Source organism: Trichechus manatus, unplaced genomic scaffold (assembly GCF_000243295.1).
Source record: "Trichechus manatus latirostris isolate Lorelei unplaced genomic scaffold, TriManLat1.0 scaffold00276, whole genome shotgun sequence".
Classification (NCBI taxonomy): Eukaryota; Metazoa; Chordata; class Mammalia; order Sirenia; family Trichechidae; genus Trichechus; species Trichechus manatus.
The window spans coordinates 1,286,353-1,297,085 of record NW_004444212.1 but is presented as its reverse complement, the minus strand read 5'-3'; the positions used below and the strand labels follow the sequence as shown (position 1 = coordinate 1,297,085).

The window sequence follows — 10,733 nt, the reverse complement described above, 5'->3', positions numbered from 1 at the left end:
ATTAGGGATTTGAATTTCCTATCAGGTAGTTCTACTGCCTTTTCTTCTACTGGAAAGTCATCTGGTGTTTTATTTTGGACGCCTACTGGAACCATCCTGTCCTGTTTTTGTAAATGTTTTGATATTGTCTGCTGTCTTCAGGGCATTCAGTAGTTATTTTTCTCTCTTATTGATTGTAGATTTGTTTGTCTTTTTTTTTTTTAATTTGGCTATTTCTGAGCAGTCGGTCTGTGTGTTGTTTGTTGTTTGCTCATCTGTGGGCATGGTAGTTTTCACCTCCTTCTCCAATTTGCAGGGTCAGTCACTCAGGTATGGTACAGCACGGCAGGTCTAGCTGAAGAGGAGTGGGTGGGATGGGTTTTTTGTGGCACTTACTACGGCCACCAGAGCAGGCCGGTAATCAATGCAGGGGAGGTTCTGGTAGGCCGTGCCTGGGCTGCTTGGTGGTGTGATGTTAAGCATACTGTGCAGGTAGGCAGGATGGAGTAGGGAGAATGTGATGTGTGGGGTTAAGATGGGTATGGGCGAGATGAGAGAGGAACAGGAGCCAGAAACATACAATCAAACAAAAAAGAGTGCTAGGGGAGCTTGTCTTTGGCATGGAGAGATGAGAGACTGTGAAATGGCAAAAAACAAAAAGGGGAAGAAGAAAAGAAAAGAAATGAATAAATAAAAATTAGAAGGAAAGCAAAGCTCTTCGCTGTCCCACCAGTGTGGCTGTGAGGTCTGGGAAAGTCGCTTCCAGGCAGTGAAGTACAGCTTGGCTAGAAGGCATAGACGTGTCACTCAGCGCCAGGTATTCAAGGATGAGGAAGAGAAGGAAGGTATAGAGAGATGAGAAACAGTAACAAAAAAAGACAAAAAGAGAAAAAGAAAACAAATTGAAAAATAAAAGAACAAGAAAACCCCCCAAAAAAATAAAAAAGAAAAAGAAAAAAGAAGTGTTCTCAGGGATCCCTCTGTGCTTCTGTGCAAACTGAGAGGGTAGGTCCCAAGCTGCACAGTACTGCCTGGCTAGAATGGGCTCCCAATTCGAAAAAAGAAAAAGAAGACAAGTAAACAATTCAAAACAAACAAACAGCCCCAGGATCCCACCAGCATGGCAACAAGGACTGAGAAGCAGTTTCACATTCAGGTGGAGTCTCACAGCCTTTCAGGAAGAAGCAAAGTTGGCACACGGAACCAGGTACTTGAGAGAAAGGAGGAGGAGGTGGTGAGAGGTAAGGAAGAAATCAAAAGAAGTGGAAAAAAGCAACACCAGCAGCCAGCAAATGGCACTGAGGGAGTCAGCCAGTGAGGGCGGGTGGAATCCAAGCAGCTGGTGCTTCCCGGCCAAGAGACTGTGGCTGCAGGAAGCAGAGGAGGCTGAGTGGGTGTGAAGAAGTGTGGGGGATGGGAAAGCATATATCGCTGGTTACCAGTTGTTCTGTCTCCTTCTGGAAGCTCCGTGAAGCTGCTTTCTCGTACCCCCTGTTCGTTGGTCTCTGATAGGAATCCAAGATGGCAGATCTGTGCTGCGTTAGCTGATAGGGGACCGCTGCATGTATGTCTCCTCGCTCTCTGTTCTCTGTTAGTTTCTTATTCCATTTGGTGCTTGGCTAAGTTCTTTCTCTCTTCATTTGATGCTTAGGGTTTCAGGATTGCTGTTTTCTCTGTTTAGCTTGGTTTTTCAGATCTTTGCTCTGGAGGGACAGCGTGGTGCTTCTGCCTGTAGCACCATGTTGCCTTTGAGTTGTCTTTTTTATCAAGTGGCCTTAATTTTAATGTAATCAAATATACTAGCCTTTACCTTTATAGTTTGAGCTTTTTATATTGCCGAAATATTCTCCTTTTACATTTATTTCTTTAATCCACTTGAATTGCTATGAATGTTAAGGCGTAATTTTATTTTCTTCCATGTGAATAATCAATTATTGGGGTTCCATTTATTGAAAAATCCTTTTTTTCCCCCACTCTGCAGTATAATCTCTATCATACACCAGCTAGCTATAATTTTATAGGACTGTTTCTGGATTATGTGGTCTGCTGGCCAATTATCAATCTTTGCCAATGTTCTACAGTTTTATAAATAGTTATTGATATCTGGTAGGGCAGGTCCTTCTACCTGGTTCTTCTTCGTTTTAGCTATTTTTGGCCTTATATTTGCACTGTCATAGACATACTAGAATCAGATTGACAAGGTTCACCAAAAATCTGTTAGATTTTTTATCGGATTGCATTTAATCAATAAATCATTTGGAGAAGAATTGACATTTTTACAATAGTGAGCTTTCCAGTTGTTAAAGATTGTATCTTTCTCCACGTACTTAGATGTTTTGTTATTAATTTTATTAAAGCATTGTTTTTTTTTCATAAGATCTTGCATATCTTTTGTTAAATATATTTCTAGGTTCTTGATTGTTTTAAGAAACATAAATGTTATGTAGAAATACAATTGATTTTTATAAATTGATTTTTTAATCAGTGACTTTTCTATGCTTAATTTTAATAATTATTTGCAGATTTTTTTTTTTTTTTTACATATACATTCATATCATCTGTATATGAACTTTTAATTTATTCCTTGATACTTTTTGTGGGTGTTTATGTATTACTGCACTGGCTAATCTCTCCAGTGAAATCTTAAGTAGATGTAGTGATAGCAGAAATCCTTGCTTTTTCTTGACCTTAAGGAGAATAAGGAATGCTTTCAATGTTTCATGATTGAGAATGATAATTTGCTTTGGTCTTTGATAGGTGTTCATTATTTGATATTTTTAATCATGTAAGGATATTTTATTTTATAAACTGTTGTTGTCGTTAGGTGCCATCGAGTTGGTTCCGACTCATAGTGACCCCATGTATGACAGAATGAAACACTGCCTGGTCCTACGCCATCCTCACAATCATTGTTATGCTTGAGCACATTGTTGCAGCCCCTGTGTTAGGCCATCTTGTTGAGGATCTTTCTCTTTTTTGTTGAACCTCTACTTTACCAAGCATGATGTCCTTCTCCAGGGACTGATCCTTCCTGATAACATGTCCAAAGTATGTGAGATGAAGTCTTGCCATCCTTGTTCTAAGGAGCATTCTGGATGTACTTGTTTCAAGACAGATTTGTTCGTTCTTCTGGCAGTCCATGGTATATTCAGTATTCTTCTCCAACACCACAATTCAAAGGCATCAGTTCTTCAGTCTGCCTTATTCATTGTCCAGCTTTTGCATGAATATGAGGCGATTGAAAACACCATGACTTGGGTCAGGTTCACCTTAGTCTTCAAGGTTACATCTTTTCTTTTTAACACTTTAAAGAGGCCTTTTACAGAAAATTTGCCCAGTGCAATGTGTCCTTTGATTTCTTGACTGCTGCTTCCATGAGTGTTGATTGTGGATCCAAGTAAAATGAAATCCTTGACAACTTCAGTCTTTTCTCCGCTTATCATGGTATTGCTTATTGGTCCAGTTGTGAGGATTTTTGTTTTATGTTGAGGTGTAATCCATATTGAAGGCCGTCATCTTTGACTTCATCAGTAAGTGCTTCAAGTCTTCTTCACTTTTCAGCAAGCAAGGTTGTATCATCTGCATAAGTCAGGTCATTAATGAGTCTTCCAATCCTGATGCTCTGTTCTTTGTCATATAGTCCAGCATCTTGGATTATTTGCTAAGCATACAGATTGAATAAGTATGATGAAAGGATACAACCCTGATGCACACTTTTCCTGACTTTAAACCATGCAGTATCCCTTTGTTCTGTTCAAACAGCTGCCTCTTAATCTACGTACAGGTTCCGCATGAGCACAATTAAGTTTTCTGGAATTCCCATTCTTTGCAATGTTATCTATAATTTGTTATTCACACAGTTGATTTTGCACAGTCAGTAAAAAACAGGTAGATATCTTTCTGGTATTCTCTGCTTTCAGCCAGGATCCATCTGACATCAGCAGTGATATCCGTGGTTCCACGTCATCTTCTGAATCTGGCCTGAATTTCTGGCAGTTCGCTGTCAATGTACTGCTGTAGCCGCTTTTAAGTTATCTTTAGCAAAATTTTACTTGCATGTGATATTAATGATATTGTTCAATAATTTCCACATTTGGTTGGATCATCTTTCTTCAGAATAGGCCTACATATGGATCTTTTCCAGGTGGTTTGCCAGGTAGCTGTCTTCCACATTTCTTGGCACAGACGAGTGAGCACATCCAATGCTGCATCCGTTTATTGAAACATCTCAGTTGGTATTCTGTCAATTCCTGGAGCCTTGTTTTTCACCTGTGCCTTCAGTGCAGCTTGGGCTTCTTCCTTTAGTACCATCGGTTCCTGATCATATGCTACCTCCTGAAATAATTGAATGTCAACCACTTATTTTTGGTACAGTGACTGTGTATTCCTTCCATCTTCTTTTGATGTTTTCTGCATTGTTTTATATTTTCCCCACAGAATCCTTCAATATTGCAACTCAAAGCTTGAATTTTTTCTTCAGTTCCTTCAGCTTGAGAAATGCCAAGTATGTTCTTCCTCTTTGGTTTTCTAACTCCTGGTCTTTGCACATTTTATTATAATACTTTGTCTTCTGGAGCTGCCCTTTGAAATCTTCTGTTCAGCTCTTTTACTTCATCATTTCTTCCATTTGCTTTAGCTACTCGATGTTCAAGAGCAAGTTTCAGAGTCTCTTCTGACATCCTTTTCGGTCTTTTCTTTCTTTCCTGTCTTTTTAATGACCTCTTGTTTTCTTCATGTATGATGTCCTTCCACAACTCATCTGGTCTTTGCTCATTAGTGTTCAACGCATCAAATCTATTCTTGAAATGGTTTCTGAATTCAGGTGGGATGTATCAAGTTCGTACTTTGGGTCTCCTGAACTTTAATGTTTTTCAACTTTGACTTGAACTTGCATATGAGCAATTGATGGTCTGTTCTGCAGTCCACCCTGGCCTTGTTCTGACTGATGAAATTGAGCTTTTCCATTGTCTCTTTCCACGGATGTAGTCGATTTGATTCCTTTGTATTCCATCTGGCCAGGTCCACATGTATAGTCGCCATTTATGTTGTTAAAGAAAGGTATTTGCAATGAAGAAGTCGTTGGTCTTACAAAATTCTATCATGACATCTCCAGCATTGTTTCTATCACCATGGTCATATTTTCCAACTACCGATCCTTCTTTCTTTCTTTCCAGCTTTTTGCATTCCAATCACTAGCAATTATCAATGCATCCTGATTGCATGTTCGATCAATTTCAGACTACAGAAGTTGGTGAAAATCTTCAATTTCTTCATCTTTGGCCTTAGTGGTTGGTGTGTAAATTTGAACAATAGTCATATTAACTAGTCTTCCTTGTAGGCGTATGGATATTGTCCTATCACTGACAGTGTTGTAATTCAGGATAGATCTTGAAATGTTCTTTTTTGACAATGAATACAGTGCCATACCTCTTCAAGTTGTCATTCCTAGCATAGTAGACCATATGATTATCTGATTCAAAATGGCTGATACAAGTCCATTTCAGCTCATTAATGCCTAGGATATCAATATTTATGCATTCCATTTCATTTTTGACAATTTCCAATTTTCCTAGATTCATACTTAAAACATTCCATGTTCTAATTATTAATGGATGTTTGCAGCTGTTTCTTCTCATTTTGAGTTGTGCCACATCAGCAAATGAAGGTCCCAGAAGCTTAACTTCATCCACATCATTAAGGTCAACTCTACTTTGAGGAGGCGGCTCTTCCCCAGTTGTCTTTCAAGTGCCTTCCAACCTGAGGGGCTCATCTTCTGGCACTATATCAATGTTCTGCTGCTATTCATAGTGTTTCCACTGGCTAATTCTTTTCAGAAGTAGACCACCAGGTCCTTCTTCCTAGTCTGTCTTGGTGTGGAAGCTCAGCTGAAACCTGAAACATGGAAGAACCTGCTGGTATTTGAACACCGGTAGCATACCTTCTAGCATCACAGGAACACACAAGCCCCCACAGAATGACAAACTGACAGACTCATGGGGGATTTTATAAACTAGTTTTTGTCAAAAGAGATGATTATATAATTTTTATTCATTAATCTATTAATGTGGTGAACTACTTTGCTTTTTCTCATGATAAGACCAGCCTTGAGTTCCTGGGATAAACTCTGTTTGGTCATAACGTACCATCTTTTCCTCATTGCTAGATTTAATTTACAATTGCTTTCTATAGGCTTTTTATATCAGTGATCAGGAACATTTGTAAGTAAGGATCTTCCCTCTGAAAATAATTTTTTTTAAGACTGGATTTTTTTTTTGCAGGGGGAGATTGATAGAACTCACCTGTAAAACTGTCCATCTGGGCCTTAACTTTTCTTTTTGGGAAGATTTCACTGAGTGAATTTCTTTAATGTTTATAGAACTAGTCATAGTTTTTTTTTTTTTTTTCATTCTTGAATCAGTTTTGTAAGATATTTTTCTGTTCATCTAAATTTTCCAAAAAAATTGGCATGAGTTTTTTCATAATATACCTCTTTTCAATGTTTGCAGCATTTCTAGTCCCCCATAATACTGGTTATTTGTGCCAATATCTTTACCTCAACTTCTCCCTCCTCATTTTTCTTGGTCAGTAATACCAGATGTGTGATGTTTTGATTAGGGTAAACCATATAAAATTTCCAGTGTTTCACTTACAAACAGCATTCAATGTACAAGAACGGTAGTGTAAATAATCTCAACTTACTTTTAGTAATTTCAAAGAACTGACTTTTAGCTTTGATTCTTTCTACTAATAGTTTTCTACACTAATTTCTGCTTTATGCTGTGGATTTATTTTCTTCTTTTCCCAATTTCTCTATCGACGCTTATCTCATTAATTTTCAGCCTCTCATAGTATGTATATGTATTTAATGCTATAAATTTCCTGTTATTAGCCACTTCAAAATATTTTCAAAGTTCTTCTTATGATGCCTTTTTTGACCCAAGAGTTGTTTATAAGTGTATGATGATCTTTGCTTAGTAATATCCCAGTATGTGCTCAATTTTTGTAAGTATTCCGTGTAAGCTTTTAAATTCATTATCCACTAGTGCTCTGACTGTTGTCACCACACACGTTGGCATTGCACACGCCTGTCCTGAGACTCCTCAACAGTACTATCCAGACTAGGCCACCATCAGCCTCTCTCCTCCCAAAAACATACAACTTACTGCCTCCACAGAGGACAGATTGATCTGGGGAGTAGGTGGGCAGTTTTTTATGTTTTTGTATTATTTTTAGATATATCTAGTAGGCTGGTCAATCCAGATAATTAGCTTTCTATATTTGCTGCTGTAGTTAGTTTCTGTGAAGTCAATTCCGACTCATGGTGATCCCGCGTGTGTAGAATAGAACTCCATAGGGTTTTCAAGGCTGTGACCATTGGGAAGCAGATTGTGAGGCCTGTCTCACGAGGCATATCCGGATGGGTTTGAACTGCCAGCCTTTTGGCCAGTAGTCGAGCACTTAAACCATTTGTACCACCCAGGGACTCCGCTTTCTGTGTTACTGGGGCGAGGTGGGGGATAGACTTTATACTTTCTCCTTGACTCCTGTGGACATTTCATGTTATCTTGATGACACTTAAAAGGGTCTTACGATTCTCACGAGCATAAGCTCCTTAAAATCTAACTGGACTTCTTCTTTCTGAAATGTAAGCCAATATTCCTATTCCAGTATTTAGTGAAGTATTTGTTCAGCACAAACTGTGAAAAAAGCTTCTTAACATGAATGGCGTATTGCATTTGGTGGCAGGATTGCTGCTAAGTAGCATGTAAGTAGCTCCCCTCACGGTGACTGCAGGAAATAAGGAAGCCTCCAGTACAGCCTGGCAGTTATTCCCCTTTGCCTTCATCTTCCCTCATCCTAAAGGGACTCGAGGATGCTTAAAGGGTAACAACTGCAGGAGGAAACAGAGGCCACTGGGCAGTGATGTCTTATTAACATATCTGTGCTAGTGGATGTCACCCAGTGACTAGAGAACACCGCTTCTCAAATGTAATCCACACCAAAACCAAACTTGTTGCCTGATCGATTCTGACTCATGGCAACCCCACGTGTTACAGAGCAGAACTGTGCTACATAGGGTTTACTTGGCCGTAACCTTTACGAAAGCAGATTGCCAGTCCTTTCTCCTGTGGAGCCACTGGGTGAGTTCGAACCACCAACCTTTAGATTAGCAGCTACTAATCTAGATGACTGCAAACTGCTTCTGCCACCCAGGCTCCTAATCCACACCACCCCAGCAGAATTATCAATAATACTTGTTAAGAATGTGAATTCCCTTTGCTTCCACTCCAGGATGGTTAAGAATCTGAATTTTTAATGTCCCCAAGGTGATTTTGTTCCCTAACGTTAGCAAACCTTTCTTCTTCTCTCCTCACCTTTTTTTCTTTCATATGCCATTTTATCTGTCAATTTCAACATGAAGTATTATTATTAGTTCTTTTTTTTTTTTACTCTTATAGGAAGAAAGTTTGTAACTGATGACTCAGTCTGTGTGCTGGGAATAAGCAAAAGAAACCTTGTTTTTCAATCAGTGGCAGACCTAAAGAAGGACACGGATTTCGTGTAAGTAAACAAATTAAACATTCTGTCTTATTGCTGATAAGATAATGGGAGGCATGAAACATAAAGGGACTGCACTATAATAGCTATTTTAAGTAACAGATTAGCCTTTCTGAAGCCAAGTTAAAAAATACTAGACCTTTAGAAACAGGGCAGAATTTTTAGAAATATAAACAGAATGGTTAACCTATGGAAATTGCTTTATAATAATTTATTTAGCGGACTCCACAAACACTATGTTCTGTATACAGAGCATAGATTATTACATGCTAGCCACAGTAACAGAGGGAGTCAGAAGTTCTTACAGCAACAGGTGTAATAGTTACTGCTGTTTTTTCTCCCTTCACAGGCACAGAATTCCCAAAGAACAGTGGTGGTTGAAACTGAGGCCTGTAATGAAAATTTTGGCTAAGTACAAAGCAAGCTACGATGTTTCTGATTCTGGCCAGCTCGAGCATGTGCATCTCCATCCTCAAGAGGAATCTGCAGGGATTTAAACACCCACATGTTCATCCTGACTCCAGAGCTATACTGTATGTCTAGATGCTTTAGATGTTTTTGAAACGTTTATTTATTGGCACTTTATGCAAGCATTGTTGACCAAGTACTGTTGACATTAATACCTACTTAGTATCAGGCACCAATATCATCCATATTCTGATACAATAAAAAAATAAAATATATACTGCACTCACTTTTTTTTTTAGTTGTCCATTGCACTTTGTATTTTGCGTCATGTTTTAAAATGTATGTATCTAGTGGAATTAAGCATTTGGCTAAAGCTCCAACCAAACACATGAAAAGATGCTAAGCATCTTTAGCCATCAGAGAGATGCAAATCAAAACCACAGTAAGATAACATTTTGCTCCCACTAGGATGGCTAAGATTAAAAAAAAACAAAATAACAAATGTTGGCAAGGATGTGGGAAAACTGGAACATTTACCCATTACTGGCAGGAATGTAAAATGGTACAGCCATTGTGGAAAACAGTGTAGAGGTTCCTAAAAAAACTAAAAATAGAACTACTGTATGACTCAGTAATTCCACTCCTAGATGTATACTCAGAAGACTTCAGAGACTCAAAAAGGGACTTGTACACTAGTGTTCACTGCAGCACTATGCACAATAGCCAAAAGGTGGAAACAACCTAAATGCCTATCAGCAGATGAATGGATAAACAAAATGTGGTGCATACATACAATGAAAGACTTACTCAGCCAGTAGGAGAAATGAAGTCTTGATACATGCTACAGTATGGATGAAGCTTGAAGACATTATGCTGAGTGAAATAAGCCAATCATAAAGGACAAATGTTGTATGACCTCACTTGTATAAAAAGACAAGAAAAGGCAGATGTACAGAGATCAAAGTTTATTAGTGGTTGCCAAGGGTGGGAGGGAGGAGAAAAAGGAGGTTAACAGTGATGGAAAAATCACAGTAATTAAGGGTAGGGTTGCACAGCTGATTATTTTAATTGCTGTAAGTTGTACACCTGTAAAAAGTTGAACTGGCAAAAGTGACAGATGTATTTACAAGGACAGACCAAAAAAAAAAAAATTTGGTTCCTTGGATTGGAGGTTTAGGGTCATGGTCTCATGAGACATCCCAGTTAACTGGCCTAATAACGTGTTTAGTGCTTCTGTTTTACCTCCTAGCTTGTTCTATCGTGCCTGGGGTCTTAAAAGCAAGCAGCCATCCAAGATGCAACATTTGGTCTCTGTTCACCTGGAGCAATAAAGGAAGAAGAGTCAGGAATAGGAGGATTTGGAATATGTGGCTAATTGCCTCCATGAACAACTGCCTCCTTTGCCATGAGAGCAGAACTGGATGGTGCCCGGCTACCATTACTGAACATTTTGATCAAAGATTCCATGCAGGAATCCTGATCAAAAGGGGGAAAATGTAGAACAGAATTTCAAATTTTCATGGTCTCTATTTAGACTTTTTGGAGCCATGGAGGGTGGATGAACCCCTTGAAACTCTTACCCTGAGATAATCTTTAAAACCTTAAACCAAAAATATCCCGAAGTCTTCTTAAAAGCAAACAATAGTTTAGCTTAACTAGTAAAAAGTGTCTGCCTTAAGCACTATGCTGTTTTAAGAACTATATATGGGATCAAATTGACAACAGCAACTTGAAAGATCAGATAGGAGCCTTAGGGGGCAGTTAGTTTATGTTAATGTAAGAGGAAC

The 10,733-nt window shown here is 38.7% G+C and overlaps 1 protein-coding gene across 1 annotated transcript in view; it reads left to right on the top strand.

Moving 5' to 3' along the window:
• PFKP (phosphofructokinase, platelet) overlaps nucleotides 1–9,698 on the top strand; it is a 98,857-nt gene extending 89,159 nt beyond the window's left edge. The window contains exons 21-22 of the mRNA XM_004390026.2: nucleotides 8,439–8,541; nucleotides 8,888–9,698. Of these exons, the coding sequence (XP_004390083.1) occupies nucleotides 8,439–8,541; nucleotides 8,888–9,035 (251 nt within the window). The 3' untranslated portion in view covers nucleotides 9,036–9,698. The remainder of the gene's footprint in view (nucleotides 1–8,438; nucleotides 8,542–8,887) is intronic.
• The last annotated feature ends 1,035 nt before the right edge of the window (nucleotides 9,699–10,733 follow it).